Below are 27,597 nucleotides of genomic sequence, written 5' to 3'. Positions count from 1 at the left end.
CTTTGTAAAAGTTTCTCATTTACAGTCACGGAATCTGTTAATGATCGGGAAAATTCTACAGACGCCTAGGTTCAGTGAGCCTTGTTCATGCATTTAAGCTTTGTAAAGTGCCAAAACAATTTATTTAAAAGTATATTGAATCTTGCAAAGTTTATCAAGTAAGTTATTTGTTAAGTTAGAACCCTCAGTGCATGGTCTAGGGATCTCTGGAGGTCCCCAGGACCCTTTCAGAGAAGCCATGAGGTCAAAACTGTTTTCATAAGCAAAACCAAAACATTATTTGACTTTTTCAGTGCATTGGCATTTGCATTGATGGTGCAAAAGCAAGGATGAGTAAAATGGGTGATTCCTTAGCATGATCAAGATGGTAGTAATTGTACTAGTAGTCATTGTATTCTTCACTGCCACAATTTTTTTTAAAACTACCAATTTTAATTAAGAATGTTAGTCACAGTTGTTTAAAAGCCCAGAACTCCCATTAAAAAAAAATTTTAAAAAAGAAAGAATGTCTTTGGTAAAGCAGCAAAAACTGGATGAATTTTATTAACTCTAGAGCCTTGAGTAAACATCTTTTCAGGATTTTGTGTGTTGAAATAGAAAGTATGGGCCAGGTGCAGTAGCTCATACCTGTAATCCTAGCACTTTGGGAGGCTGACGTGAGTGGATCGCTTGAGCCTAGGAGTTCCAGACCAGCCTGGGTAACATAGTGAAACCCTGTCTCTACAATACAAAAAATTAGCTGGGTGTGGTGGTGTGCACCTGTGGTGCCAGCTACTTGGGAGGCTGAGGCAGAAGGATCACCTGAGCCCGGGAGGTGGAGGTTGCAGTAACCTGATATCACACCACTGTACTCGAGCCTGGACGACAGAGTGAAGACCCTGTCAAAAAAGAAAAAAAAAAAAAATAAGAGGAAGTATGACTAAAATCTTTCTGCTGCATACCAAAACATGATGGTTACCAGGAAAAGCACTTGTGTTATTATTAGAGTTGCATGCTGAACTAGCTGCTTTTTTATGGAATACTATTTTACCTGAAAGAACAACTGACAAATTATAGTTGTTCACACTTGGGTATTTGGCAGTCATTTTCTTGAGAAGGAGTAAAGCAAACCTGTCACATAAAACAAGTGACAGTATTTGTTGCCAGTGATAAAGTTTAAGCTTTCTAGTGAAAAACAGAATTTTGGAAAACTTGTTTTCATGTGCTTGATAGCTTCCCAATACTTAGTCTTTTCTGAAGATTGGTAATATTAACAACTGACATTTAAAAAATATTTTTTAGTCTGGGTGTGGTGGCTCATGCCTGTACTCCCAGCACTTTGGGAGGCCAAGGCAGGTAGATCACCTGAGGTCAGGAGTTCGAGACCAGCCTGGCCAACATAGTGAAACCTCGTCTCTACTAAAAATACAAAAAAAATTAGCCAGGCGTGGTGGTGGGCACCTGTAATCCCAGCTACTCGGGAGACTGAGGCAGGAGAATTGCTTGAACCCGGGAGGAGGAGGTTGCCGTGAGCCGAGATCACACCACTGCACTCCAGCCTGGGAAACAGTGAGACTCCATCTCAGAAAAAAAAAAAAAAAAAATTAATGAATGTGCCAACATTTGAACATCTTCATAACTCAGTGAACCAGTATTTTCCAGATGACCAATGCATGATGTTATGAAGTCATCCATGGATGAAAGATCTATTTAAACTACAAGATAGACTGATGGATTTTTTTTTTTTTTTTTTTTAGACGTAGTCTCTCTCTGTCACCCAGGCTGGAGTATAGTGGTGCGATCTCGGCTCACTGCAAGCTCCGCCTCCTGGGTTCAAGCAGTTCTACACCTCAGCCTCCCAAGTAGCTGTGATTACAGGCGCCCACCACCACCCCTGGCTAATTTTTGTATTATTATTAGAAATGGGTTTCACCATCTTGGCCAGGCTGGTCTTGCACTCCTGACCTCATGATCTACCTGCCTTGGCCTCCCAAAGTGCTGGGATTACAGGAGTGAGCCACTGCGCCCAGCTGACTGATGGATTTTAATGTGACAGATTAAGAAAAGTTTACTTACTGCAGTTTCGTGTAGAATCAAACAAGAATAGCCACAGTTTTCTGAAAAAGCTATTAAAATACTCCTCCATTTTCAGCTTCGTATGTGTATAAAGCCAGATTTTTAAAAATGCCTTAACCAAGGGTAGGGCATGGTGGCTCACACCTGTAATCTCAGCACTTTGGGAGGCTAAGACGGGTGGATCACTTGAGGTCAGAAGTTTGAGACTAGGCTGGCCAATATGGTGAAACCCTGTCTCTACCAAAAATACAAAAATTAGCCGGGTGTGTGGCATGAGCCTGTGATCCCAGCTACTTGGGAGGCTGAGGCATGAGAATCGCTTGAACCCAGGAGGCGAGGAGGCTGCAGTGAGCTGAGATCACATCGCTGCACTCCAGCCCGGGTGACAGAGCAAAACTCTGTCTCAAAAAAAACCCCACTCTACCAAAATAACACATCATAACAGATTGAATACAGAAGCAGTTATGAGAATCCAGCTATCTCCTATATTAAACCAGATATTAAAGAGATTTTCAAAATGAAAAACAAATGTCACCCTTCTCATTAAACTTTTATCTTAGTAAATGCCGTAATTTTTCATAAAGATGTTATTTATGTTACCTTGTAATGAGTTTATTGTTATTTTCTAATGAATTAATAAATATTTAAAATTTTCTGATTTATGTTTCTAATACAGTGAATATCAACAAATATAACCTACATAAACAGAAAGCTCTTTGAGGGTCTGCATTAACGTTTTAAGAGGAATATAAAAGAATCCTGAGACCAAAAATTTGAGACCTGCTTCTGCAAGCTGTTAATTATATCAAGACTATATTTGTTTTCTCCTCATAACTAAAGGAGAGATTGATCTGTTAGGTTTCTTTAGAGAACAAGGGGTAGCAACACGTATAGCATGTCCTTGAAGCATTTATGTGTTGCTTTTTACTATGCGGCATTGTCTCCTGCGCCTTTGGCAACAGCAGCTTGATGTTCTTTGAGGGCCTTACACCATTTGGGGTGCTTGTATATCAGATACACTCTCTTAGAACTTTACATTTGAAACAAAAATATTTGTTGAGGCTTTTTAAACATTGCTACTTCCCAGAACAGCCTTGCTTCTTTTTGCATCTGCTTCTTTATTCTTCAGTTCTGTGAGTTTGGTCTTCTTCTCTTCCTTTGTTAATATATGTGCTTTCTGGCATTTCTTCCCAACATAAACCTACCTTACCTATTTTGAAAATCTGTGCTTGGAATTTCCCTTTTATTTAACTTATCCAGAGACCATTGATATTGCTTATACCCTAGAAACCTTAACAAATAAGTAAGAGAAGAAACTATACTTACTTCTGAGAACTGCCAAGTGAAAAAGCAGTGATTCATCTTTTTAATTTTTTCCCCCCACAGGAAATTAATACATAGTTTTAAAAGATAAGCTCATAGCACAACCTTTGAAGCAGACGTCTACATTTCAATTTGAAAGCATTCATATTTCCTTTCTTGCTTCACACATTAAATATAGAAGGATATGTGTTCCAATTCTGGAGAACATAGAGTAAACATACTCTCTTCTGTCTCTCCCTCTTAATGTAATTATAAGTCTTGGACAGAATGCATGGAGTAGCTATCTGAGGATTCTATCTGGAAATAGGCATATAGGGAAGGAGACCAGAATTTGAAGTTCCACCAAACCAGTGATGAATAGTTTACCATTTTTTCCTTCTCTGGTGTCACCCAGCCCAGACTCAAAGGCAGCCTGAAACCTGGAAGTGCACTCCAGGTGTGAACAGAAAGAGCACCAAGAGAAGCTTTCTCTTTCTGGTCTGAGGAGCAAGGAAGGATCTCTCAAGGGTCAGAGATGGTGAAAGAAACCCCAGTTTTTTCTCTTTTTTCGCTTCTTTCTTGCCCTGGCCCCCAGGCAATACTATCCTGGTGGCAGTAGCTGCCTAGCAATGACAGTGGCAACAGGGCAGACATCTAAAACTGAAGGAGGAGAACTCTTTTTCTCACCAAAGGAGCTGTGATCCCCAGAACATGGAACAAATTCCATAGCCTTCCACTGTCTGTCCTGCTGCTTGGCCCTGGGTGCAGATGCAGTTAGTGTGTGACAGAGTGGGGAAACCAAAGTCCAGGAATGCAAGGCTGCTTCAGTATTTGAAAATCAATTGGTGTAGTCCACCATATTAAGAGAGAAACCATATGATCATATAAATTGATGCTGAAATTCACAGAATTCAACATTAGTTCATGATAAAAACACTCAGCAAACTAGGAATGAAGGGAACTTCCTCAACCTGATAAAAGGTGTCTACAAAAAGCCCACAGCTAACATTCTTAATGATAAAAATTGGAATGCTCACCACTTGTTTTCAACATCATACTGGAAGACCTAACCAGTGCAATAAGGCAAGGGGGAAAAAGCATACAGAATGGAGAGGAAATAATAAAATTACTTCTTTTTGCAGATGGCAGGACTATGTAGAAATCTCATGAAGTATACAAAAAAAAAATCCTGTAAGTTTAGCAAGATCAACACAAAAATCAGTCATACATCACATGAAAACAGCATTTTAAAGTAAAAAAAGAAAAGTCAGTCATATTTCCATATACTAGCAGTGAACAATTCAAAATGAAATTACCAAAACAATGCCATTTACAATGGCTTCAAAACAGAAAGAAATACGTGTAAGTCTAGCAAAATGTGAAGGAACTGTATATGGAAAAATGTAAAATGCTGATGAAAGAAATTAAGGCCAGGCAGCACTTTGGGAGGCTGAGGCAGGCGGATCATGAGGTCAAGAGATCGAGACCATCCTGGCCAACACGGTGAAACCCCGTCTCTACTAAAAATACAAAAATTAGCTGGGCATGGTGGCATGCGCCTGTAGTCCCAGCTACTTGGGAGGTTGAGGCAGGAGAATCGCTTGAACCTGCGAGGTGGAGGTTGCAGTGAGCTGAGATTGCAGCAGTGCACTCCAGTCTGGTGACAGAGCAAGACTCCATCTCAAAAAAGAAAAAAAATTAAGACTGAATGTTCATGTTCATGGATTGGAAGACATAAATTAAGTTGTCACTTACCTCCCGTTGATCTATAGAGTTAATACAATTCCAGTCACAATCTCAACAGGATTTTCTTTTTTTTTTTTTTTGAGATGGAGTCTTGCTCTGTTGCCCAGGCTGGAGTGCAGTGGCACAATCTCAGCTCACTGCAACCTCCGTCTCCTAGGTTTAAGCGATTCCCATGCCTCAGCCTCCTGAGGAGCTGAATTTACAGGCGTGTGCCACCGCACCTGGCTAATTTTTGTGTGTTTTTAGTAGAGAGGGGGTTTCACCATGTTGGCCAGACTGGTCTCAAACTCCCAACCTCAGGCAATCCGCCTGCCTCGGCCTCCCAAAGTGCTGGGATTACAGGCGTGAGCCATCACACCCGGCCTAGCAGGATTTTCTTTCTTTTCTTTGTCTTTTTCTTTTTTTTTTTTTTTTTTTAAATGAGACAAGGTCTCGCTCTGTCACCCAGGCTGGAATGCAGTGGCATAATCATGGCTCACTGCAGCCTTGACCTCATGGGCTCAGGTGCTCTTCCCACTTTACCCTCTTGAATAGCTGGAACCACAAGCATGTGCCACCTTGCCTGGCTAATTTTTTTTTTTTTTGGTAAAGATGGGGTCTCCCTATGTTCCCATATTGCATAGTCTGGTCTTGAACTCCTGGGCTCAAGTGACCCTCCCACCTCAACCTTCCAAAGTGCTGGGATTGCAGATTTGAGCCACCCTATCTGGCCTCAGCAGGATTTTCTATAGATACAGAATGGCTAATTCTAAAACTTATATGGAAAAGCAAAGGAATTTAAATAACCAAAAAGTGTTATATTGAAAGAAAAAGTCGGATTCATGCTACCCAATTTTAAGAATTATGAGAAAGTTACAGTAATTACGACTATAGAGATTAGTAGAACAGAAGAGAGCATCTAAAAACAGACCCACACAAATATGACTAATTGATTTTTGACAAAGATGTGAAGGCTATTCAATGGGAAAAGGATGGTCTTTTCAACACATGGTATTGAAACAATTGAATGTCCATATGCAGAAATGAACTTTGACCATAAGCTCACATCTTGTACAAAAATTAACTCAAAATTATAATCTAAATGTAAAATGTGAAACCATAAAACTCAGAGGAAACATGAAGGAATCTTTATGTCCTGGAGTCAGGCAAAGAAATCTTAGATAAGAATTTAAAAACATCCATAAGAAGAAAAATTGATGAATAGGACTTAATCAAAATTTTAAACTTTTGCTCTGAGAAAAACACTGTTAAGAGAATGGAAAAGCAACTGACAGGTTGGGAGAAAATATTTACAAATCACACCTGACAAAGAACTGGTATCTAGAGTATATAAAGAGTTCTCAAAAGAAACAAGTCTATACAACCCTAGTTTTAAATGGGCAAAAAGCTCACCCAAAATAATGTAGATGGTAAAAAAAAATTACATGAAAAGATGTTCAACATCATTTACTCATTAAGGAAATACAAATTAAAACCACAGTAGATTCAAATACCAATTAGAATGGACCAAACTTTAAAAAATACTGATAGTGGGGCATGGTGTCACATGCCTATAATCCCTGCTACTTGGGCACCTGAAGTAGGAGGATTGCTTGAGGCCAAGAGTTTGAGTTCAGCCTGGGTGATATAGACCCTATCTCGAGAAAAATTAATTAAAAAAAAAACCGTAACTATAAAAAGTGTTAGTTACATATTTCAAAACATCACGTTGTACATAAGTATGTGCAATTTTCATCTGTTTTTTAAATAGAGATGGGATCTCACTGTTGCCCATGCTGGACTTGAACTCCTGGGATCAAGTGATCCTCCTACCTTGGCCTTCTGAAGTGCTGAGATTACAGGTGTGAGCCACCACACCTAGCCTATTTTTTTAAAAGTGCTAGTGAGGATGTGGAGCAACTGGAACTCTCATATATTGCTGATGGGAATGCGGGATGATACAGCTACTCCAGAAAGTAGTTTGGCCATTTCTTATAAACACACTTTCCATGAGACCATGCAATCCTATTCTTGGGTATTTACCTTAGAGAAATGAGAAGTTTTACCTTAGAGTAAATGAGACTGTTTTAGCATCTCTATTTATAATAACCATAAATTGCAGACATCTCAAATGTCCTTCAGTGGATGAATGTATAAACTATAGTACATGCATGGAATGGAATACTGCCCAACAACAAGAAAAAGTGAACTATTGATAGTGTACCAACATGGATGGACCTTAAAGGCCTTATACAGAGTGAAAGGAGCCAAGCTCAAGGCTACATCCTTTAAAAAAAAAAAGTCCTACACACTTAATGGCTTTTTTGTTCTTGTTTTTTGAGACGGAGTCTCACTCTGTTGCCCAGGCTGGAGTGCAGTGGCGCAATCTCGGCTCACTGCAACCTCTGCCTGTCAGGTTCAAGCAATTCTCCTGCCTTAGCCTCCCAAGTACCTGAGACTACAGGTGCGCACCACCATGCCCGTCTAATTTTTGTATTTTAAGTAGAGACAGGGTTTCACATGCTGACCAGGCTGGTCTTGAACTCCTGACCTCATGATCTGCCCACCTCAGCCTCCCAAAGTGCTGGGATTACAGGCGCGAGCCACTGCGCCTGGCCCTTTTTTTTTTTTTTTTTTTTAAAGAGAGAGAGGGTCTCGCTTTATTGCCCAGGCTGGAGTGCAGTGGCATGATCATAGCTCACTGCTGCCCTCAAATTCCTAGGCTCAGGTGATCCTCCTACCTCTGCCTCCCGAGTAGCTAGGACCACAGGCACACGCCACCATGCCTGGCTACTTTTTTGTAGAGTTGGGTTTTCACTGTGTTGCCCAGGCTGGTTTCAAATTCCTGGCCTCAAGTGATCCTCCTGTCTCAGTTTCCCAAAGCACTGGGATTACAGTTATGAGCCACCGGGATCAGTGGTTGCCAGGGTTAGGTGTGACTACACAGGACAGCCAAGGCAGGTTTTTGGATCCTCATTGTAGTGGATGATATAGGAGTCTACATGTGTTAAAATTCCAAACCAGATGCCCTAAACAAGTTAATTTTGTTGTATGCAAGTTAAATAGAATTTTAAAACATAGTAAGACCTGTATGATTAAAAAAGTAAAAACTTTGTATTCAAGAAAGTAAATATAGTTTGAGCATATGTTTTTCTGCTGAAGGTGATGTATAAATGGATATGGTCATCTGAGTAAAATGAAGACTTACTTTGTACCTTCCCTGCGCAGCAAGAACTGTACCTTCATATTCAAGGGCATTTGACATCAGTTGCCTTCTGCCCTGTATGGCTGTGCTCAGCACGTTGAGGATAGAAGCAACAGATTCGTACTTAATGAATTTCCTTGCTATTCTTCCCCTTAGTCTGTGTCTCTGTACATTCTTCCCTGTGAAGATAAAAAATATCTATGAACCAATTTTCCTTTTATTGTTTGTTTTGAGACGGGGTATCGCTCTTTCGCCCAAGCTGGAGTGCAGTGGTACAGTCACTGCTCACTGCAGCCCCGATCTCCCAGACCCAAGTGATCCTCCTACCTCAACCTCCCGAGTAGCTGGGACCACAGGCACACACCAACATGCCTGGGTAGGTGGGTTTTTTTGGGGGAGAGACAGGGTCTCCCTATGTTCCCCAGGCTGGTCTCAAACTCCTGAGCTCAAGCGATCCTCCCACCTTGGCCTGTCAAAGTGTGGGAATACAGTTGTACAGTTGTAAGCTACCACACCCAGTTGGCTTGCCTTTTTTTGTATGGTGGTCTTTTTAAAGAATCTGTCTCTCTCAGACAGGATTTGAGATAGCTACTTTATTCTATCATATAACTTCAAATACTCCCAATTTTTTGTTGGCTTTTCTAATTTTTAAAAATGTTCATATATATTATAACTTCCTTGTAAATGTTCAGTCACTGTTATTTTTCCTCAAGAGAACCTCATTCTCTTGAGGTTTCTTTATGGAAGGACTCTACTTTCTCTCTGTGGCTGGTGAGACCTTATCTTACCTGGAACTTTGCCCTTTTTATTTGCTGCTTGTGAATGACCTGGATTTGTTGGCTTCAGTAGTTCCCTAGGTGCTTTAATTGAAGTTGCCAGCTGGGGTTTATGGTAGTAAGGGGTTGTCCTTTCATTCTCCTACAGAACTGGCCTTAGGCCTTTCCAGAATGGAACTAGCAGAACTCTGTGGTCAGCACATCCCTTTCTTTCCCCCTACAGTATGTCCTCCCTCCCTCATCCCCACCTTGCTTTAAAGCTTTTGCATCCAAAAAGAACAGAATCAATTGTTCTGGGGACCTGAAATTACAGGACGTAGAATGACTCCTGTCCATTCTGTCTTTTCTCAGGAGGCCCTATTGTAATTGGTTAAATGGTCTGTAATCCAGGGGATCAGATTTTGCTCTATCAGCCATGTAACAAAAGCCATTGTATTGTTGGAAAGTGACTACCTTACAAGCAGAAAGAGACAGCTTCCAGTGGTTCATAACACTTGAACAATAATTGTTTGTTTGTTTTTTTTGAGACGGAGTTTTGGCTTTTGTTGCCCAGGCTGGAGTGCAGTGGTGCGATCTCGGCTTACTGCAACCTCTGCGTCCCAGGTTCAAGCAATTCTCCTGTCTCAGCCTCCCGAGTAGCTGGGATTACAGGCATGCACCACCATGCCTGGCTAATTTTGTATTTTTAGTAGAGATGGGGTTTCTCCATGTTGGTCAGGCTGGTCTCGAACTCCCGATGTCAGGTGATCCACCCGCCTTGGCCTCCCAAAGTGCTGGGATTACAGGCGTGAGCCACCGTGCCTGGCTTTATAATTGTTAGTTTTTAAGTACAGAAATTTGATATGATGTGAGAGAGAGTTATTTTGATGTTTGATATTCTGATTACACCTGTCATTACAAAAGTAAAAAAAGATTTTTCCCCTCCTTTTTAGGCTGTCATTATTTGTATCAAAAACAAAGAATTTGAAAAAGCTTCAAAAATTTTGAAAAAACATATGTCCAAGGACCCCACAACTCAGGTAAATTTGATACATTTTTGCTCCTGTGACTTAAATTCATCTCATTGCTTTTTGTGGGGAAATAGGGAAAGGGTTCTTGGTCAGGAATATTACCTAAATATTCTCCTTTCAACATGTAACACCTGCAGCAAGTTATCTTTTATATCCAAGATAACTCACTGTAAGATTGGCTTTTCAAAATTTAGTTTTTATTAGAGAAATTGACATAAATTATTCACTTGCCTTATTTCTGTCTAGCTTATAACAGAACATTGATTTAAATGATCAGCACCAGGTATGGAGCTGACAAATGTAACGCTTCTAACTTTATTTACATTAAATGGTGATCCTGCAGATGTGAGGAAACTTCTTTGGTGAGGACATAGCACCTGTTTCCTGGTGTCAAAAGTTCTGTTGGTCCCCTGCTTTTATTTTTTCTTCTTCCTTTTTATTCATTTGTTTATTTTTTTTGAGGCAGAGTCTCGCTTTGTTGCTCAAGCTGGGGTGCAGTGGTGCAGTCATAGTTCACTGCAGCCTCAACTTCCTGAGCTCAAGCAGTTCTTCCACCTCATCCTCCCCTGTAGCTGGGTTCACAGCTGCATGCCACCACACGTGGCTAATTTTTTTAATTTTTTGTAGAGACAGGGTCTCTTTATGTTGCCCAGGCTGGTCTGGAACTCCTGGGCTCAAGTGATCCTACCACCTCGGCCTCCCAAAGTGCTGGGATTACGTGAATCATCATGCCCAACCATTTCTTCTATATACTTTTTTTTTTTTTTTGAGATGGAGTCTTGCTCTGTTGCCCAGGCTGGAGTATAGTGGCCCAATCTTGGCTCACTGCGACTTCCACCTCCCAGTTTCAAGCAGTTCTCTTGCCTCAGCCTCTGGAGTAGCTGGGGTTACAGGCGTGTGCCACCATGCTGGGCTAATTTTTTTAATTTTTTAGTAGAGACGGGGTTTTAACATGTTGGCCAGGCTGGTCTCAAACTCCTGACCTCAAGTGATCCGCCCGCCTCGACCTCCCAAAGTGCTGGCATTACAGGTGTGAGCCACTGCACCTGGCCTCTATATAAATTCAAATTTTATTATTTGAAAAGGTAATACATGTACATAATACAGAATTCAAAAGGTATAACCAAAGAGTTTGGTGAAAATACTCTCATCTGTGACCCTCAGCCATCTTCTTCCCTTCGGAGGCAACCAATTTCTTTTTTTTTTTCTTTTATCCTTTCAGAGATCCTCTATGCATGTGCAAGCAAATTGTGTGTGTGTGTGTGTGTGTGTGTGTGTGTGTGTGTGTGTACAGACATCCACATAGATCCATTTTCTCCATTCTTCTCATACACATACATGATAGCATATCCTACACACTAATGTGAACACTTTTCTAAATTGCTTTTTTCACTTAATATTATATCTTGGAATCATTCTATGTTAGCATATAAGGAACTTCTTTATCTGTTTTTTATAGCTGCATAGTAACCCACTGTGGCTGAACCTGATTTATTGACCAATCCTTTGTGTTGGGCTTCCCTTCCTGTATGTGTGCCAGTGATTTGCATTGACGGCATTGCAGAAGTTCTCATAGTGTCTGTCTCACCTCATCATCATTGAATTTTTACTGGAGTTCTACTTTCTCATGTTGCAAATATCGGTCCATTGTGTAGAAGCTGAGAAATGATCTCCTGAATATTATTCGAGAAAAGAACTTGGCCCATCCTGTTATCCAGAACTTTTCATATGAGACCTTCCAGCAGAAGATGCTGCGCTTCCTGGAGAGCCACCTGGATGACGCCGAGCCCTACCTCCTCACGGTGCGCCTTGGCCCTTCTCCCATAACCATGGTGTGCCCTTGAGGATGTGCGGGGAATCAGAATATCTGAAGTGAAAAGAGTTGATGTGTGAAAAAGACATTGAATTGTATGCACTAGCTTTCTTAATTAAATGCCTTAAAAATGCAAAAGCAGGCCAGGCTCAATGGCTCACGCCTGTAATCCCAGCACTTTGGGAGGCCCAGGGGGGTGGATCACCTGAGGTCAGGAGTTCGAGACCTGCCTGAACAACATGGTGAAACCCCATCTCTACTAAAAATATAAAAATTAGCTGGGTGTGGTGGCAGGCACCTGTAATCCTAGCTACTTTGGAGGCTGAGGCAGGAGAATCGCTTGAACCCAGGAGATGGAGATTGCAGTGAGCCAAGATTGCACCATTGCACTCCAGCCTGGACAACAGAGCAAGACTCTGTCTCAAAAAATAAATAAATAAAAAATACAAAAGCAGAGATACTGGCAGAGGCAAATGGAACACACCTGGTCTCCCTCATCTGCCATTTTTATCTCCTTTACACATGGTTAATCTGCCATGGTTGAAGTAGAACATTCACTTGCAATTGATGGTAGTTCCCAAAGGTGATGACTTGTGAACTAAGTTTGGAGGAAGGTGGTTTGGTAGATGTGGTACGATGGAGTTGCTAACAGGAAGAAGGCATGGTGTGGAGAAAGGTGTCACTGAAAGTATAAAGTTGAAAGAAGCCAAATGAAAACATTCTTTAATTGGATGAAAGAGATAAAAGAATGGAAGCAGTGAGGCTCAGGACAGCATAGGGAAGAACTAGACCCAGGCTGTCATAGATGGGAGACTGTGGTAAAGGAACACTGAGTGAGAATGGTTTTGTTTTGTTTTTGAAACCAGGACTTTGGCCCAGTACAGTGGTTCACACCTGTAATCCCAGCACTTTGGGATGCCAAGGCAGGCAGGTTGCTTGAGCTTAGGAGTTCAAGACCACCCTGGGCAACATGGTGAAACCCCGTCTCTACAGAAAATACAAAAATTAGCCAGGTGTGGTGGCGCACACCTGTAGTCCCAGCTACTTGGGAGGCTGAAGTGGGACGATCACTTGAGGCTGCCAGTGAGCTGTGGTCATGCCACTGCACTTCAGCCTGGGCAAAAGAAACCAGGACTTTGAGAATGTGGAAAATATTCTGTCTCGTAACAGATCTGCCAGGCCCATATTAGGATAGTGTCCATGATCTTAGCAGTCGTTTGGCAAATCTCAGATTATTTATAAGCAGATAGTTTGGGATATTCAGGCAGCAGGTGTCAAGATAGTTGAGCCTGGCCTAGGGTCCTTTCCTTTCCATTCCAGGTAACTGGAAAGTATCCTGCTGCTGTCTGTGTGTGTGGACAGAACTCTTGGCTTTTAGGACACCACACATTACAGAGAAGCATAACCGAAACTGAATGACACTGGACTGATTGGAAATGTCTAAAACTTAAGCCAGAGGGAGACAGATGAACAGATGGAGTTAGAGCAAGATTAGCTACTCAGGGCTCTTTGTGTTATATAGATAAGGATTCTCAAACAGTTGTTAATAAGGCAAAACATTTGTAGAAACAGTTATAAAAATTCTATACACAAACTGGAAGATATTAGTATGAACATTTATTGCTGGGCGTGGTGGCTCATGCCTGTAATCCCAGCACTATGGGAGGTCGATGCGGGCAGATCACTTGAGGTCAGGAGTTCGAGGCCAGCCTGGCCAACATGGTGAAATCCCGTCTCTACTAAAATACAAAAATTAACTGGACATGGTGGTGGGCGCCTGTAATCCCAGCTACTTGGGAGGCCGAGATGGGAGAATCGCTTGAACCCAGGAGGTGGAGATTGCAGTGAGCGGAGATTGCACCACTGTACTGCAGCCTGGGCGACAGAGCAAGACTCCCTCTCAAAAAAAATGTATTAGTTATCTTAAGTTTGAATAAAAAAAGCTTGATTTATAAGTCTTATAAGTTCTCTCCCATTTTATGTCCTTCGTTTTATGCCTAGATTGGATTTGTAAGTGAACTTGTTTGCATATTGAGTATATTCTTGGTGAAAGAAGCAGAGAATTAATGCAATTCTGTGGCCTCTTCTTCCTGATGACATCCTTCCTTTCCCAGATGGCCAAAAAGGCTTTGAAATCTGAGTCCGCTGCCTCAAGTACAGGGAAGGAAGATAAACAGCCAGCACCAGGGCCTGTGGAGAAGCCACCCAGAGAACCCGCAAGGTAAAAAGATGCTCTCTTGTGATCTTGGGTAAAACACTAGGGTGGTCGCTGGAAGCAGTCTCCTCCTTAGGCCAGGATCAGTTCCTCTCAGCAGTCCGACCTACTAACGTGTTATGAGGTTACTCATACAAGGCACTGGGGGAGACTGCACACCCTGGGAAGATGAGGAAACAGGATGCCTGGGGTCCCTGACAACTTCCTGATTGGCCATTCCTCAAAGGCTCTTTCACCATTTCTTTCTCCTTGCCTCCCCCATATTGACTCAGTACTTTTCTTGTGGACACCTAATCTCTTAATATATTCAGGAAGCACTGTTCAGATCTGTGAGTCGAATCCCAAAACCAGTTCCTAAAGCAGGGGTCACAAGCTTAGATGCCCTTTGAGGGCCGGTTAGGAAACCTAAAGGAACAAAGTGGACCTAGGCTGAGAGCATGGGGCTGGGAACCGGGGGATGTGCTTTTCAGCTTCTTGTGGTTTTTGCTCTGTGGGAGTATCCGAGGATGCTCATGCTTCAGGTGCTCAGATTTTTGTATGAGATGTCCAGGGTTTTCCATGAGATTTCCCAATTTTTGGATGTTAACAGTTGATCCACTTAAAAAAATTTTTTTTTTCATGTTGGTTAGACAACAAGACAGGCTGCCAAATGGATTTGGCCTGCAGGCTGCCAGTTTGCCCCCCTCCTAACAGTTTATCCCTAAAGCATACTAACTGTTCCAAATGATAGATGAACTTTATTTTTAAAAGGCAGTTTCTCATTGTTCCAAGACTGTGTGACATGCCTTTTACTCTGAGAATTCTCAAGATCCTGCTCGTAAGTGTGTTGTAGGCCGGGTGTGGTGGATCACGCCTGTAATCCCAGCACTTTGGGAGGCTGAGGTGGGTGGATCGCTTGAGCCCAGGAGTTCTAGGATATAGTGAGCTGTGTTCGTGCCACTGTATCCTATCTCTCTGTCCTATCTACTGTCTAGGACAGACCCAGACCCTATCTCTAAAAATAAAATGAGAAGTAAAATAAAGGTTCTCTAACTTGGAGTTTTAAATTCATAATACAACTTACATATTGCATTTAAAGCCTCCTCAACTGGAATTTGAAGCTTCAAACTTCAAAAAAGTTGTGGCTGTTTGGATGAGCATCAACAGTGGTGAAAAACATCTTTGTGCCTATGCTTTATTTGCAGGCAGCTACGGAATCCTCCAACCACCATTGGAATGATGACTCTGAAAGCAGCTTTCAAGACTCTGTCTGGTGCACAGGATTCTGAGGCAGCCTTTGCAAAACTGGACCAGAAGGATCTGGTTCTTCCTACTCAAGCTCTCCCAGCATCACCAGCCCTCAAAAACAAGAGACCCAGAAAAGATGAAAACGGAAGTTCAGCCCCGGCTGACGGTGAGGGTGGCTCGGAACTGCAGCCCAAGAACAAGCGCATGACAATAAGCAGATTGGTCTTGGAGGAGGACAGCCAGAATACTGAGCCCAGCGCAGGCCTCAACTCCTCCCAGGAGGCCGCTCCAGCGCCACCATCCAAGCCCACCGTTCTCAACCAACCCCTCCCTGGAGAGAAGAATCCCAAGTATGAAGACCTTCTTTGTAGAAATTTTGGGGCTGGTTGGTGGTCCTGGTTGGGCCTGGTATTACTTCCGTGAATGAAGTAACTTTCAGCTAAGTTACTCACCACCAAGGCTTGCTCAGACTGCTAGAATGTGACGCAGGAGTGGTCAGTGACGACGTAGCCATCCCTGCCGGTTCTGAAGCCCTGCATGTGGGCTTCCAAGCCTTGCATTAGGGCATGAGTGGGAATGGAAAGGTTTCAGAGCCTCCTACTCATCGCTGCTTTCATTTTTAGCAAACATCTGAGTGTCTTGACTTCTAAACATTAGTCTTGTGTGTTAAAAGAAATTTGTTTGCATTGGGCCACATTATACTTTGACCCTTAAAAAGAGACTGATGAATATGTATAATTTTGCACCCTTCTGAGCATTTGAGACTTGGCAAGTTCAGTGAATACTTACTAATCTGCCATGTCCTGCTAGGTACTGTGGGGCAGTGGCTAGAATACTTTAATTTTGCTCCCCATTGTGATTCTTATCCTGGCTTTGAGTTTTGCTTACCTTTGTGTCCTGTGGCGGATCCTCCCTCCAGGCAGACTGGCCTGCTTGCTCTCTGGAACATGTTGTTTGTTTCTACCACTGTACTTTTGCTTCCTCTCATTCCCCACAGTGGACCGTCATCCCTTCATCATTGCTTGTCCAAATCCCATTTGTCCTTTAAAGGGGAGAAAAGCCGTTGTTGATGAAGTGCTTTCTGGGGGCAGAGCACTTTCATGTATCATCTTACTGAGTCACTACAATCCTCACTCTGAGGTGATGATATATTAGCCCCATTACACAGAGGAGAAGGGCTCAGAAAAGTTCTTAGCTCACCTGAAGTCACACAGCTAAAAGTGGCAAAGATGGGCTTTGGATTTTTAATCCAAGTCAGTCTTGACAGAAAAGCCCATGGCCTGTATACCACGTACAACAAGTTGCCTCTCTTACAATTCTCCTTCCTTAGGCTGGGTGCGCTGGCTCACACCTGTAATCCCAGCACTTTGGGAGGCTGAGGCAGGCAGATTACCTGAGGTCAGGAGTTTGAGAGCAGCCTGGCCAACATGATGAAACTCCGTCTCTACTAAAAATACAAAAATTCGCCAGGCGTGGTGGTGGGCGCCTGTAGTCCCAGCTACTTGGGAAGCTGAGGCAGGAGAATTACTGGAACCCGGGAGGCGGAGGCTGCACAGTGAGCCAAGATTGCACCACTGCACTCCAGGCTGGGCAACAGAGTGTGACTCCGTCTCTAAAAAACAAAAACAAAAACAACTTCTCCTTCCTCCACAGATTCCTCCCTGGTCAGCACTAGTGATCCACCTTATGGATCTCCCAAGGCCACCTCTGCCTCTGCTCTGTGTTGTATTATTTGGGGACCTGTGGTCTGGCATGCATTGTACTTGGTGCCCCAAAGGGCTGTGGCATCTGATAAGTGATTTATCCTCAGGCACAGATTTGCACTATGTCACCACTACTTGTATGTGGAAGTGAGTCACCGGCTGGCAAATGGGCATAGCTGCTGGGCAGTGGATGCAGCTCCATGCATGTTATTCTCATTTGATACAGGATCTCATTGGCTTCTCACAGCAATCCTGTGCACTATAGGTATTGCTCCCGGGAACAGATGAGGAAACAGGAGAGTGCGAGATTACAGTAATTTTGTAAATGGGAGGATTTGTGAAGGTTTCAGACAGACACCCTCTCTCATATGTCAAGGATATTAAGTCTAATGAATCCCCTAAAGCAGCAGGGGTTGGCAAGCTGTGGCCCTGGGGCGAAATCAGCCTACTGCCTGTTTTTGTAAATAAAGTTTTATTGGAACACAGTCACACCCATCATCAATGTATTATCTAGGGCTGCTTTCTGTTCATTGGTAGTTTGTTGAGTAGCCACAGCAGAGACAGGCTTGCAATGTGAAAATACTATCTGGCCCTTTACGGAAAAAAAGGGTCAGTGTCCCTGCTCTAAATAAGTATGTGTGAGGTGCCCTGGCCGCTTATGGGAAGAAAAGCTGAGCCTACTCAGCAAGGTTTTAGGTGGCTCAGATCTTATAGAGGAACAAACATTGAGCTGGCCTGGGAAGGATGAGCAGAAGGTCGTCAAGCGTGTTGGGGGCTGGGGGACTCTACGCAGTGGGAGCTCCTTACGTACAGGCATGAGAAAGCCTGGTGTGCCCCTCAGAGTGTCATGGAGCCTATGGTAGGAGAATACGGTGCATAGGAAGAGTGAAGGTAGGAGAGTCTGCATGCTAGATGGGCCAGGCCTGGGATTTCTGTAGTCTAGTGTGTCAGGCAGAGGCTCTCAAGCTGGGCTTCATGACACAATGACCTGTGGAATGCTCAAAAAATACATATTCCCAGGCTCCTGGCTACTGAATTAGAAGAGGCAGGAGAATGCCCTTTAATCTGCTTTTTAAACCATGCCCCAGATAATTCTAATACAACGAATTGGAAGGCCTGATGAGACCCCACTCAGGGAAGGGAGGGAGGGAGGCTGGAGACTGGAGACCGCTGCCAGGGAGCAGGGAGGGGCAGTGGGATCAGGAGGGAAGGCAGGGTTGGCAGTGTCACCTGGACAGGGCCATCATGCCCCGATCTTGTATCTCCCACGGCACCTTGCACATAGCATGTGCTTACTAGGTATTTATTCACCAAGTAAAATAAGGATTCTTTGTTCTTGCATGTTAAGGAGTGATACCCAAAACACCTGTAAAAAGCCAGCAGAGGGTAACATTTTAGGCATTTTGGGCCACATGAGTTGTCTGTCTGTTCCATATTCTTTTCTTGTTTTTTCTTTTTCTTTTTTTCTTGAGACAGGGTCTCGCTCTGTCACCTAGGCTGGAGTACAGTGGCACAATCTCGGCTCACTGCAACCTCTGCCTCCCAGGTTCAAGTGATTCTCCTACCTCAGCCACCATCCCCGCCCCCATCCCAGTAACTGGGACCACAGGTGCGTGCCACCGCACCTGGCTAATTTTTGTATATTTTGTACAGATGGGGTTTGACTATGTAGGCTGGTCTCGAACTCCTGGACTTAAGCAATCTGCCTGCCTGGGCCTCTCAAACTGCTGGGATTACAGACGTGAGCCACTGCTCCCGACCGTCTTTTTTTGTTTTTTGTTACAACCCTTAAAAAACGGGCTTGCCATTCTCACCCCAAGCTTCATGGTACACAAGCCACAGCAGCCAGACTGTAGCTTGCCAACACTTGCTAGACCATTGCTCTTCATGTTCAAACTGCCAGTCAGGAGCACAAGGACCAGGAAGTGGCCTGACTTGGCCAGGACCACTCAGCCCATTACAGTTAGGAGGAGCGGCCAGATCTCAGCCCCGTCCACTTGGGAAGTCAGGAGAGGCAGTGAACACATCACCTGGAAGTCAGAGGTCTTGTGAAATCACCACCAAAGCATGTATTTATACAGGTAATAGTGCTGAGAGTTCAACAGAGGACAGGGAGAAGGTGACCTGTGAAGACTGTGCAGGGAGGGAGGACAGCCACTCAGGGAACATGACGGACGAGCTGGGGACTGAGGTTCCAACTGGTTTTATTCCAGCACTGGGATAAGCACATAGAAAACAAACTGTAACCCCATCTGATTTTTATATATGAATAGTCATTAACACAAGAATATCCTGAGAAGGAAAAACCTCCTGTAAAATGTTTTCACTTTGTCTCAAGCAAATTATTCCCAAGTAACATTTGGGGATAAGATCCAATGTAAAAACAAGAGAAAGTTAGGTCTACCATTTGTCTCAGCCACTTAGTTAAGTAATTTCATAGAAAACTTATGGAACTCGAGGAATTTTTTCAAGCCTACGTACTTATTCATCAACTTGCTTTTATTATTCATTTGCAAAATACCCAAACAGCATTAAAAATAAGTTTTTTCTTCATGGCGGGCGAAGAATACAGAAATTTGTCTCTATTCTTGGTTAACTTTTGCGGGTCATTTGATTTATATAAATCCCTCAAGACTCTGAATTCAGACACTTTCCGTGTTTGTAAAAGATGTTATAATTCTGAGGTCAGACATGTGCTTTGCTCTGTTCCCAGGGCAGTTATTAATCAGGTAAATGCAAAGTTGATTAGAAGAAATGGGCTATAATTTTCATTGAATAATTTGAGTTTGGGGTTATTTTCAGCTTTTGTACTTTTTTTAGCCACACCCAAGCATTTAACGTTTCATGTTCACAGGAAGGATTCTTGTTTGCTTTTTACTCTAATCTTTGATGGTATAACTCCCTTGTGGCTCTCTGACAATCGCAATATTAGTTCAGCTAATATGTCTCCAGCTCACATTGGGGTCTGTGTTACTGTGCTGGGTATGCTATGTGTTTGGGATGGACAAAGGAAGATGTGGCCCCCGCCTTCGAGGCGGTCCTGGTTAGGGGCACACTGCAAAGTGGCACTTGGTATGGTGGAAACAGCACTGCAGGTGGGAGGAGAAAGGCTTTCTGTGTGTGTTGTGGTTGGTAGTTAGAGGAGGCTTCACTGAGAACCATGGCCTTGAAAGATGGATGAGATGTCGCTTAGCAGGGAAGGGACTCCCAAGCAGAGGGGCTGCAGAGAGGCAGGAAAGTACAGAGCTTATGGGAGGAAGAAAGAGCAGAACAGTGTGGCTGTGCTGTGTGCACAGGTGTGGGCATCGTGGGGCGGTTGGTTAGAAACTGACGGGCCAGACTGGATGGTCTGGACTCCCCCATACAGGCATATAGATGCCATTGTTCAGGCAGAGAGAAGCCATTAGGGAATAGAAGAGGCATGTGGTAATTTTAGGGTGATTGTCCTAAAATCATCTTTGGCTTTGGAAGGGGAAGAGCCTAGCGGCAGAGACTCTAGTTAAGAGGCTAGTGGAATACTGATGAAAGGCGCTGTGAGCTTGAACAAGGGGGAATGGAAATGGAAAAATCAGTCCAGATATAGGAAGAAGGCATGTCCAAGGAAGAGAGGGAGGGGTTTGCAGGTTCTAAATCAGAAAAATACTGAGACCTTTAAAAGAGTCAAAACCAAACAAGCAAAAAAACAGGAAAATGAACAGATTTTTTAGAGGGGTGGTGATGTGCTTGATGTACTCAGTGCTGAATTTGAAGGGTATCCTGTAGCCTGAGGGGTGTTACGTGGAGATGCCTGGCCAGCCAGGAGAAAGGACAGTGGCTTTGGGAGGTGCATGCAGGCGAACCTCGATTGTGGTCAGAACGGGACAGGAAGGAGTACAGGGCCAAGAGTGAGCCAAGGCCAGAATCTGGGACAATCCAGGATGAATTTGTTTTATACCTGTGCTCTCCTTGATCTCCCCTCAGAGTACCCAAAGGCAAGTGGAACAGCTCTAATGGGGTTGAAGAAAAGGAGACTTGGGTGGAAGAGGATGAACTGTTTCAAGTTCAGGGTAAGCAGAAGATTCTCCTTGGCCTCTTCTTGATGCTTGCTGAAGTACAGATGCATGTTACTGTCATGTTAATATTCCAGAAGCTGCTTGTCTCCAAACTAGAAAAAGTTCAGTAAGTTCCCGATCTCATTTTAATTCATGAAGAATCAGTTTTTTTTTTTTTTCCTTTTTCAGACAGGGTCTTGCTCTGTCACCCAGGCTGGAATGCAGTGGTGTAAACATGGCTCACTGAGCTTCAACCTTCTGGGCTCAAGTGATCCTCCTGCCTCAGCCTCCTGAGTAGCTGGGACTGCAGGTGTGCACCACCACACCTGGCTGTTTTTTTCACTTTTTGTAGAGATGTGGTCTCACTTTGTTGCTCAGGCTGGTCTCAAACTCTTGGGCTCAAGCAATCCTCCCACCTCAGCCTCCCAGAGTGCTGGGATTACAGATGTGAGTCACTGTGCCCTGGTCAAGGAGTCAGTCTGATGTCCTCTCCCATTAAATAATGGAGACTGTCAGAGTAACGCCTTATGTTTAAAGAGAGTTCTTGGTTTTGTTTTAATAACGCCTATGATATTTAATTATAGTTGATGTTCTTCCTAAAATCCTTCAATTAGATGTGGTAGTAGGGGGTCATTCCCTGCATTTCTTGTTTAAAGAAAAAAAAATCTTAACAGTTTCTATATATAAATCCTTTTTTTTTTTTTGAGACAGGGTCTCACTCTCATCCAAGCTGGAATGCAGTGGTGTGATCTTGGCTCACTGTAGCCATGACATCTTGGGCTAAAGCAATTCTCCCACCTTAGCCTCTGGAGTATCGGGGACTACAGGCCCTTGCCACCATGCCCAGCTAATCTTTTTTTGTATTTTTAGTAGAGACAGGGTTTCACCATGTTGGCCAGTATGATCTCGAACTCCTGGGCTCAAGCTGTCCGCCTCATCCTCCCAAAGTGCTGGGACTATACTTGTGAGCCACCATACCATACCCTACCAAAATTGTTTTCTTTTTTCTTTTTTTTTCTTTTTTTTTTGAGATGGAGTCTCACTTTGTTGCCCAGGCTGGAGTGCAATGGTGCGATCTCGGCTCACTGCAACCTCCGCCTTCCAGGTTCAAGTGATTCTCATGACTCAGCCTCCTGAGTAGCTGGGATTGCAGGTGTGTCGCACCACGCCCGGCTAATTTTTGTATTTTTAGTAGTCGGGTTTTCACCATGTTGGGCAGGCTGCTCTCAAACTCCTGACCTCAAGTGATCTGCTCGCCTCAGCCTCCCAAAGTGCTGGGACTACAGCCATGAACCACTGTGCCCAGCTCCATTTTTTTTTTCTGTGATAAGAAACTTTTCTGGCTAGGCATGGTGGCTCACGCGTATAATCCCCGTCACTTGGAGAGGCTGAGGTGGGAGGATTGCTTGAGCCTAAGAATTAGAGACCAGTCTGGACAATATAATGAGAACCCCTATCTACAAAAAAAAAAAAAAAAAAAAAAAAAAAATTAGCCAGGCATGGTGTCACACACCTGTAGTCCCAGCTACTTGGGAGACTGAGCCCCAGAGGTTGAGGCTACAATGGGCAGTGATCATACCATTGCACTCAACTGGGTAACTCAGTGAGACTTTGTCTCAAAAAATAAAGAGAGATGGGGTGGGGGGAGGGGGGAGGGATAGTATTAGGAGATATACCTAATGCTAAATGACGAGTTAATGGGTGCAGCACACCAGCATGGCACATGTATACATATGTAACTAACCTGCACATTGTGCACATGTACCCTAAAACTTAAAGTATAATAATAATAAAAAAATAAAAAAAAGAGACAGAGAGAAACTTCCGTAATTAATAACTTCATAGCATTTGCGTTAGAATCTCTTCCCACCACATTTTGCATTCTAATGGAAATATCTAAGGGCTAAACCTTAATGTAGGGGATTGTGAAGACTTTTGTAACATAGCAACAATAATCCTTTGCCAGTCCCAGAGGTTTTGTCCTTGACAATTACCTTCATTGGCAAAAATGTAGTTGGCAAGATAAGATCATGTGGAAAGTGGGGGAAGTAACAGAAAAACAAGAAAAATGACATTAAATATTTAAAAACAACAGGATATAAAACTTCTAGAAGCTGTGTGCAGTGGCTCACACCTGTAATCCCAGCACTTTGGGAAGCTGATGCGGGCAGATCATCTGAGGTCGGGAGTTCGAGACCAGCCTGACCAACATGGAGAACCGCATCTTTACTAAAAATACAAAATTAGCTGGGCATGGTGGCTCACGCCTGTAATCCCAGCTACTCGGGAGGCTGAGGCAGGAGAATCACTTGAACCCCGGAGGCCTACGTCGTGGTGAGCGGAGATCGCGCCACTGCACTCCAGGCTGGGTGACAGAGCGAGACTCCGTCTCAAAAAAAAAAAAAAGATAGAAAAGGCAACATTACATAAACATGAAACCTGCTAGAATGTCTGCCTCAGCAGATGGTGGTGTCCTAAGCAGTATCTCCTAAACAATGGAAGAAGATGCTCTGGAAAAGGGACACTGACAGGAACAGATTACTTTTTTTTAAAATTTTTATTAATTTTTTTTTTTTTGAGACGGAGTTTTGCCTTGTCACTCAGGCTGGAGTGCAATGGCACTGTCTTGGCTCATTGCAACCTCCATCTCCTAGGTTCAAGTGATTCTCCTGCCTCAGCCTCCTGAGTAGCTCGGATTACAGGTATGCGCCACCACACCCAGCTAATTTTTGTATTTTTAGTAGAGACGGGGTTTCACCATGTTGGTCAGGCTGGTCTCGAACTCCTGACCTCAGGTGATCCACCCGCCTTGGCCTCCCAAAGTGCTGGGATTACAGGTATAAGCCACTGCACCTGGCCAGGAACAGATTACTTTTAAATTATGAACTACTTCATACTACAGTGAAAGCAGGTTTCTAAAGCTAACAAATCCCAAGTAGCTGGGACTACAGGCACCTGCCACCACGCCCAGCTAATTTTTGTATTTTTAGTAGAGACGGGGTTTCACCATGTTGGCCAGGCTGGTCTTGAACTCCTGGCCTTAAGTGATCCACCCGTCTCAGCCTCCAAAGTGCTGGAATTATAGATGTGAGCCACCACACCCAGCCTCCCTCTGGTCTTTTAAAAAATCCAGAGGTTGCCGGACTCAGTGGCTCATGACTGTAAACCCAGCACTTTGGGAGGCCGAGGCGGGCGGATCACAAGGTCAGGAGATCGAGACCATCCTGGCTAACACGGTGAAACCCTGTCTCTACTAAAAAAAATATGAAAAAATTAGCTGGGCGTGGTGGCAGGCGCCTGCAGTCCCAGCTACTCGGGAGGCTGAGGCAGGAGGATGGCGTGAACCCGGGAGGCGGAGCTTGCAGTGAGCTGAGATTGTGCCACTGCACTCCAGCCTGGGCGACAGAGCAAGACTCTGTCTCAAAAAAAAAAAAAAAGGAAAAAAAATCATCTTGGTTTGTGTGTTTTGAGGCCTGATCTCTTATCTATAAGGTGAGAAGGGGAGCTTGAGAAGATCTCAAGCTTCCTCTTGCATGGAAGTGGAAAGCAATAATTATTATCCCATTCTTTTGTTTAGGGAACTGAACCAAATTGTACTTTTTTTTTTTTTGAGACAGAGTTTTGCTTCTTTGCCCAGGCTAGAGTGCATTGGTGCGATCTCGGCTCACTGCAACCTCTGTCTCCCAGGTTCAAGTGATTCTCCTGCCTCAGCCTCCCCAGTAGCTGGGATTACAGGCATGTGCCACCACGCCCAGCTAATTTTTGTATTTTTAGTAGAGACAGAGTTTCACCATGTTGGCCAGGCTGGTCTCGAACTCCTGACCTCAAGTGATCCACCAGCCTCAGCCTCCCAAAGTGTTGGGATTACAGGTGTGAGCCACCGCCCAGACCCAAATTGTACTTCTATAAAATGAACAAGGACTTGAAAATTCTAGGCTGGGCGTAGTGGCTCATGCCTGTAATCCCAGCACTTTGGGAGGCCGAGGCAGGCGGATTCCTTGAACTCAGGGGTTGGAGACCAGCTTGGGCAAGATGGCAAAACTCCATCTCTACAAAAAATACAAACAAAAAAAATTTAGGCCAGGATTGGTGGCTCACGCCTGTAATCCCAGCACTTTTGAAAGCCGAGGCAGGCGGATCACAAGGTCAGAAGTTCGACACCAGCATGGCCAATATGGCGAAACCCTGTCTCTACTAAAAATACAGAAATTAGCCGGGCGTGGTGGCAGGCGCCTGTAGTCCCAGCTACTCAGGAGGCTGAGGCAGGAGAATAGCTTGAACCCGGGAGGCAGAGGTTGCAGTGAGCTGAGATTGCACCACTGCACTCCAGCCTGGGCAAAAAAAAAAAAAAAAAAAAAAAAAAAAAAAATTGGGAATGATAGTAAGAGGAAGATTTAAAAATGAAGGAAAAAAAAGAAAATTTTAGTACAAAACAGCAAAACCATATGATTTCTTTTTTTTTTTTTTTTGAGACAGAGTCTCGCTCTGTTGCCCAGGCTGGGGTGCAGTGGTGCAATCTTGCCTCACCGCAACCTCCGCCTCCTGGGTTCAAGCGATTCTCCTGCCTCAACCTCCCGAGTAGTTGGGACTATAGATATGTGCCACCACTCCCAGCTAATTTTCATATTTTTAGTAGAGGAGTTTTGCCATGTTGTCCAGACTAGTCTCGAACTCCTGACCTCAAGTGATCCTCCCGCCTCGGCCTCCCAAAGTGCTGGGATTACAGGTGTGAGCCACCACACCCAGCCAAAACTATGTGATTTCAAAGCAGTGGTTAGCAAGGGGTTATAATGCAGAAATTATACATATAAACACACCTATAGTCATGTGCCACATAACAAAATTTTGGTGAACGATGGACTGCATATATGGTGACGGTGGTCCCATTAGGTTATATATAGAGCTGAAAAATTCATATCGCCTAGTGACATTGTAGATGTCATAGGCATTGTAACATTGTAGTGCAGTGCATTACTTTGTCTATGTTTAGATATGTTTAGATACACAATATTTACCATTGTGTCACAGTTGCATGTCACATGCTGTACAGGTTTGTAGCGGAAAAATAGGCTACACCATATATCATAGGCATATTCCTTTTTTGCAGAGGTTAGCTAAGGTAATAGTAATTGGTAAGATTAAGGGGATTAGGACTGTTATAGCAGTGGAAGAATACATGTTTGTTACTTTTATTTGGAGTTGCACCAATGTTTTTGGTTCCTAAGTCCAGTGGATGACTCTAGTCCTTTAAAAGTTGAGAAAGCCATGTTGTTAGACATGGGACATGAGTTAGCAGTTGTCAGATACTTTCTCTGTAGATAAGAAGTTGCAGGCTAGAGCCTAGGCTCTACCATCTAGGTTTGTGTAAGTCACACAAGGATGAAATCACCAAACGATGCATTTCTCAGAACATATCCCCATTGTTAAGCAACATACGACTGTATATATACATACACACACTAATACCTATATGTATATGTAGACATATATATACATAAGGGTTTTAAATATGACGTTCCCTCAGTAATTTTAGAAAACGATGTTGGGGCCAGGCATGGTGGTTCACACCTGGAATCCCAGCACTTTGGGAGGCCGAGGTGGGTGGATCACTAGGTCAGGAGATTGATACCACCCTGGCTAACACAGTGAAACCCTGTCTCTACTAAAAATACAAAAATTAGCCGGGCACGGTGGCTCATGCCTGTAATCCCAGCACTTTGGAAGGCCGAGATGGGCGGATCATGAGGTCGGGAGATGGAGACCATTCCTGGTTAACACAGTGAAACCCGGTCTGTACTAAAAATACAAAAAAATTAGCCGGGCGTAGTGGTGGGCGCCTGTAGTCCCAGCTACTCGGGAGGCTGAGGCAGGAGAATGGTGTGAGCCTGGGAGGCGGAGCTTGCAGTGAGCCGAGATCGCTCCACTGCACTCCAGCCTGGGCGACAGAGCGAGACTCCGTCTCAAACAAACAAACAAACAAACAAAAATTAGCCAGGCGTGGTGGCGGGCGCCTGTAGTTCCAGCTACTCGGGAGGCTGAGGCAGGAGAATGGCGTGAACCTGGGAGGCGGAGCTTGCAGTGAGCCAAGATAGCGCCACTGCACTCCAGCCTGGGGAACGGAGCGAGACTCCGTCTCAAAAAAAAAAAAAAAAAAAAAAAAAAAAAAAAAAAAAAAGAAAACGACGTTGATTTTACTGAAGAGCTTGAAACCCATCACTAGCCAGCATTTACGGATGCCTGTTTGTAAAGCACTTGCATTGTACAGGTTCTCATAGGCTGAAGTGACTGGTGTTTGCAAATAAAGGAGAAAAGTAAATTATCCTTTAGTGATATCCTTTCTCTTCTCAATGCTTGTGAAATTTGAAAAAGTTTTCCCTTTGGGGACATTCCGTGTCTTTTTCTTGTGGTTTGTGCAGAGAAAGGTGAACTCTGAAATGAGTCTACTTTTAATGTTTTCCAGCAGCACCAGATGAAGACAGTACAACCAATATAACAAAAAAGCAGGTAATTTAAAATTCTCTTTTCTGATACTGGT

At 43.7% G+C, this 27,597-nt stretch overlaps 2 protein-coding genes across 6 annotated transcripts in view; one reads left to right on the top strand and one right to left on the bottom strand.

Annotated features, from left to right (window-relative positions):
- TERF2 (telomeric repeat binding factor 2) overlaps nucleotides 1-27,597 on the top strand; it is a 33,141-nt gene that overhangs the window by 3,632 nt on the left and 1,912 nt on the right. Inside the window, exons 4-9 of one of the 5 annotated variants that reach the window (XM_019011983.4) lie at nucleotides 9,996-10,082; nucleotides 11,729-11,875; nucleotides 14,001-14,107; nucleotides 15,286-15,678; nucleotides 20,992-21,077; nucleotides 27,523-27,566. In XM_019011983.4, coding sequence (XP_018867528.3) covers nucleotides 9,996-10,082; nucleotides 11,729-11,875; nucleotides 14,001-14,107; nucleotides 15,286-15,678; nucleotides 20,992-21,077; nucleotides 27,523-27,566 — 864 coding nt within the window. Of the gene's footprint in view, nucleotides 1-9,995; nucleotides 10,083-11,728; nucleotides 11,876-14,000; nucleotides 14,108-15,285; nucleotides 15,679-20,991; nucleotides 21,078-27,478; nucleotides 27,567-27,597 lie in introns of those variants that run through there. The other 4 variants (XM_019011984.4, XM_063699682.1, XM_063699683.1 and 1 more) reach the window with 4 other exon arrangements.
- NIP7 (nucleolar pre-rRNA processing protein NIP7) overlaps nucleotides 16,200-27,597 on the bottom strand; it is a 29,693-nt gene continuing 18,295 nt past the window's right edge. Inside the window, exon 5 of the mRNA XM_055366289.2 lies at nucleotides 16,200-16,370. Within this exon, the coding sequence (XP_055222264.1) occupies nucleotides 16,344-16,370 (27 nt within the window). The 3' untranslated portion in view covers nucleotides 16,200-16,343. The remainder of the gene's footprint in view (nucleotides 16,371-27,597) is intronic.

Source organism: Gorilla gorilla, chromosome 18, assembly GCF_029281585.2.
Source record: "Gorilla gorilla gorilla isolate KB3781 chromosome 18, NHGRI_mGorGor1-v2.1_pri, whole genome shotgun sequence".
NCBI classification, from domain to species: Eukaryota; Metazoa; Chordata; class Mammalia; order Primates; family Hominidae; genus Gorilla; species Gorilla gorilla.
This window is presented reverse-complemented; position numbering and strand designations above follow the sequence as displayed.